The sequence below is a fragment of the Spodoptera frugiperda genome, chromosome 26 (genome assembly GCF_023101765.2).
Source record: "Spodoptera frugiperda isolate SF20-4 chromosome 26, AGI-APGP_CSIRO_Sfru_2.0, whole genome shotgun sequence".
NCBI lineage: Eukaryota > Metazoa > Arthropoda > Insecta > Lepidoptera > Noctuidae > Spodoptera > Spodoptera frugiperda.
The window spans coordinates 7,758,921-7,763,866 of NC_064237.1; the positions used below are offsets into that span (position 1 = coordinate 7,758,921).

The 4,946-nt window shown below is 35.9% G+C and overlaps 1 protein-coding gene across 2 annotated transcripts; it reads right to left on the reverse strand.

Moving 5' to 3' along the window:
• Positions 1-363: 363 nt before the first annotated feature.
• LOC118264685 (uncharacterized) lies at positions 364-4,645 on the reverse strand. Of its 2 annotated transcripts, none has more exons than XR_004782695.2 (4): positions 4,451-4,645; positions 3,879-3,941; positions 1,607-1,720; positions 364-532 (listed from the first exon to the last, which is right to left on the reverse strand). XR_004782695.2 is itself a non-coding variant. In XM_035577275.2 (4 exons), exons 1-4 carry the CDS (start codon positions 4,486-4,488, stop codon positions 426-428), a joined length of 309 nt encoding a protein of 102 aa, XP_035433168.2. In that variant the 5' UTR covers positions 4,489-4,645; the 3' UTR covers positions 364-425. The 2 variants fall into 2 exon arrangements, 1 of the variants encoding a protein (XP_035433168.2); XM_035577275.2 differs by having other exon boundaries at positions 3,879-3,928.
• Positions 4,646-4,946: the final 301 nt, after the last annotated feature.

Here is a 4,946-nt window from a genome sequence, read left to right on the forward strand (position 1 = left end):
CGGGTCGTGCAAAATATTACTTGGCTTTTTTCGAATTTTCGAAAATTTCTCGGTAGTAGCACGGAGTCTGGAATTGTGTCCAGGATATGGCAATAGGCTCACCCCCTATTACATGGGACTTACAACATAAATTGTGAAAAGTGGGTGTACATTGTAATGGCATTACATGCCATAATGTGCACCTCTGCCTACCCCTTCGGGGATTAAAGGCGTGAAGATATGTATGTATGTATGTATCTATTTTTAGATCACTCGTCGCATAAACTTCCTGACCTACTACTATTAATAACATTTCTTCCGAAGCTTTGTACGCAATCAATTATTGACGCCCCCACTTCCGTAACCAAAAAAGAAGTCTATAAATAAAAAATGATAATGTACTTTATTTCCTTGTCTTAACAATTAATCGATTGAGATAGAACAATCTACTTGGGCCACGAAACGCGGCTTCGAAACTTCTTACTTGCTGCGGTCTTAGAATGGATGATTCGTTTTCGGAAATTAGTGAGGGTTTTGTACGCTGATACGCATCCTGAAACAAAATAAAGGATTAATCTCTTTGTATATTTCCTACTAATACAGAAAAGTATTGCTCGTTTACCACCTCAAGGGGAAGTTTTCCTTATCTACTATAAAAGCCTACATACTACATATAAATAAAGTCTTCTGATCGATTTTCGATTATATTGGCCAGTCTGACTAACTAGACTAACCTAGTAGGTTTAGGGCTCAGGGCTCAGGAAATTGTATATAGGTCACAAATGTTTACAGAAACACAGGTGTACTAGACGCACTCTGTTCATCACTCTCTGAGCCATCATTTCGTTCTCCTAGGGAACACGCTCAGGAGCTGCGGACTACCTTGGAGCCGCGGACTACCTAGCGGGTTTACCGGGGCTAAGGCTCGAAAAGCAGGAGAAGGAACGGGGTGGTTTTTAGTCAGTAAGAGTCTGACACTCCCTCTTGCCACGCCCAAGGTGGGAGAAGTTATTGGATGACTTTCCCCACTCAAAAAAAAAAAAAAAGGGAACACGCTCAAACTCTTAGAAACAGAAATATTTTGTTTTGATTTACGTCAAGTTATTTGGCTTCACATCATGACTAAACGTGGGCCATAGTCCTTGTGAATCCTTAGAAAATTATAAACTTTCAGCAAATGTTTTGTGACGCCCTGGGGAGACGGGGCTTGAGAACTGACTTATAATTTGTTGAAAAAATTACCATTATGAAGTTTCCTTAAATGTCTTACTGATGGGTTCTGTTTATGTTCTGTTTTTGTATAATTATGGGAACAATTTTTAAAGGTTGATGTAAACTTATTGTTATTCTTAGCAGTGTTCTTATCTAAAGTGATGAGTCTAGAGAGATGATGTGCAGAGAGCAAAATAAACATATACTTAAAAATATTAAAATATTACAGCAGCGTCCAGTAGCATTCATCAGCACTTTTCCATGTTACGAGTTCGTTTCACAAATCCAACAATTCTTTATACAAGTATCTAAAATTTTCGATAATAGTAGGAGTGTGAGGTAAATTTATGCTTTTAATGTACCTTCGTTACAAAAAATCCTAGTATCCTAATAAATGATGCTATGACATGCTTACCTGGTATAGTAACTGCACAAAAACAACACACTACGCCACCTATGACCCAAGGCCGGCCCAGAGACTCTGTATCTTCTCTATTTTTCTTTATCCCAAAAGCTACTATGGTAGCTCCTGAAAACAAAATCATGAATACATTAGGAATTTTATTACCAAACGTACAGATCTTAAATAGATATAGTATGTGTCCCAAATTATTTTAATAATACAGGACGATCTACAAGTGTGAACTACTACAATTAAGAGTTAGAGGAGCATATTTACGATCTTTAACCACCAGGCGAGCAAGGGCTAGCCCGACCAGAACGAGACTCGTGCGTGTGCGCGCCTCAAAGAACAATAAAACCATCACATATCCCCCCCACTAGCACTGATGCCTGATCCGGAGCTGCAGACTACCTATCCGGTTTACCGGGGCTCTGGCTCGAAAAGCAGGAGTAGGAACGGGGTGGTTTTTGTCAGTAAGAGTCTGATACTCCCTCTCGCCTCGCTCAAGGTGGGAGAAGTCATCGGGTGATTATCCTCTCTTAAAAAAAGACGAGTATATTTCAACATTACTTTACTAAAGTCGTAGAACTATAAGCTTTTTATTTAAACCAGCAATCAGATATTCTATAAAAATTGAGGCAATCAGATGTAAAAACTCAATAAAATTGACGAAGGCAGAGAGCAAAATTAATGAGATTATCGAATGACAATTGATGCCCCAATCCAGTTAAATTGAGCATGAAATTGATTTAAATATGGTTATATTGTAATGATAAAGTTCGATATTATGTTTACTTATTCGACTGCCGAAAAAGGAATGTAAATCTATCAGTCTGTGTTAGTTGATAACGTAATAAAATTAGATTTTGGTTATAGATACTAATATTTATGATTAGGGCAGATGTAATTGCTAGTTAACATTGAGTAGGTTCCATAACTTCTGGATTAATTTAGATTTTTTTTCAAGTTTAGAAAGTTAATACATTTTTTCAGTGTAACACAAGCTTACTTTATTATTTTTACTATTCTACTACTTACTTTTTATTACGATATACGATCTTTAAAAAAGTTGTTTCTTAAAAAACGTTACCCCACACTATTTTTTCTCCTGTGTCGTGGTTGCGTTTACAAACATATAAGTTCACACATTACACCTAGACTCGAAACAACAATTTATGGATCACACAAAGAGTTGCTCCGTGCAAGAATCGAACCGGCTGCACATGTATTTATTATACAGCGTCGCATACTCGACTTAAAAGGCGTTTTGAATATTGCGTTCATCATAATTTAATAAACATTTTAAACAGTATTTCCTAGAAAAAATGCTTAAAATATTACGCAGCGCTCAGTATCGTACTAATTAACTAGTAATTAATATGAGCTTACTGCATAAAATGGAGTTACATAATTCATTTAAAGAATGATTTATTAAAATTTAATTTTATATACTTTTTTCTTTTTTTTTTTAATCGTTGCCCCACATTAGGATTTTCTCCTGTGTCGTGGGTGCATTTACAAACATACAAGTTCACATGCACATGACACCATGACACCCAGACCCGAAACAACAATTTGTGGATCACACAAAGAGTTGCTCCGTGCGGGAATCGAACCCGCTTACTGCTTGTCCGTCCAACTATGAGATCGCTATTTATTGATAAAACCGCCCATTGTGCTATCGATTTCTAAATATTTGTTCCTTTAGTTTTTATAAGGTGTATAATAAAGTTGTTCTATTCTAGCGGATCGTTTTCTAATATGGGTGATGAAAAATGGGAACAGATAATGAGTTTGTTTACCTGAGCTTGAGATCTTTGTTTACGAGAGGTGGAAAGTGTGAGGAATATTTAAAGGAGAGTGAAAACGGAAAATAGTGTCAATGGTACATTTACATGCATGCATGTTGATGAAGCGAAAGAAGTAGGTATGTAAGCTTCATTGTAATTGGCGTTCCATTGTCTCTTCTAACCTTCATGGGAGACAGGCGTGAAGTTATGTAATGATATTTTCTTATAATCCGGCCCGTGAAGTTGTGGACTACCAAAGGTTTCCCCTTCCTAAGGAGTTATACCATAACGTCTACGCTTAGTAGGCAAGTTGGAGATCATAGTTTAAAAGTTTCATGGTTTCTCTGTCAAATGTTTAATCCTGAAGACAGTTTACACGACACCCACAGAAAGAGTAGGGGGGATGAAAAGCATCTTCTACTCTGCTATCGAGCCGGTAATAATAATTTACACATATTTTATTTAAACTCTAATAAATATAAAAATACAATTACCGATTAAGAACACTGTTATTCCAAAAACTAGAGCGATAACTTCCCATTTGCTGTAGACAAAACCTGAATGTGAATAAAACATATTAATGGACCTAGGTAATAGAAATTTGAATACTAACTGACTAGGGCTTAGACGATTGATAAAGTTACAAGTAATAGAGGGGGGTGCTATTGATTTATATCGTCCATAGATTAAGGGCAGGACGTCTTGTCTTAACCTTAATTTATTGACTTGAAGGTCCTACGTCTACAGTTTCAATTTGGTAGCTTTTTTGGCAAATTACTTTAATGCCCACAAAATTGGCGTGTAATTTTTATTAGTACTACTTTTCTCTAACTGTAAATTGTGTGTAGTATAGTTTGTTGATCTAATTAAAGCTGAACATACGTAATATTGTTCTTAAAATTTGTTTAACACATTAGACGCCATGTCGGACAACGTTGTCCGACACTAGTGGAGGAATAGCCTTTAACAGTTTTTTGTTGGCAGTGAAAGGCTTAAGACACTAAAGAGCACTACAACTTTATACCAATAACAAATTCTTAGACAAAAACCATGAACAATTACATACCGCCATTTCCTTGGTGTTTTCACTATTTTATTTTCCATGATTGCTTATAAGACGCCTTTTATATTACATTCACTTTTCAAATAGTTCATACAAAATCTATTATTGAAACAAGCGATTTAAAAAATGGCATAATTAGTTCTTCATTCACAAATTGAGTATTTAGAACCGCTTTTATACACAAAATATTACACTCCAAGTACTTCGCACCTGACGTATGTCAAATTTGTTTTTCCTTACTGAAGTTGGCCCATAGAGATGAACAACAGAAACTGAACTTTCTTACACAATTTCCCTTAGGGTTCAAAAGGATTTATTGAATTTTTATTGATTTTAGGGTTCTATATTCAAAAGATGCGAACGAAATGGTCTTAATAAATTATTCAATGTAAAATGAAGTTCGAATTAAAATTTGAAAAAGATGTACAAAAATTCCATATTCTTTCTTAAAAGACCGGCAGCGCACCTGTGACTCCTCTGGTGTTGCACCCGCAACATC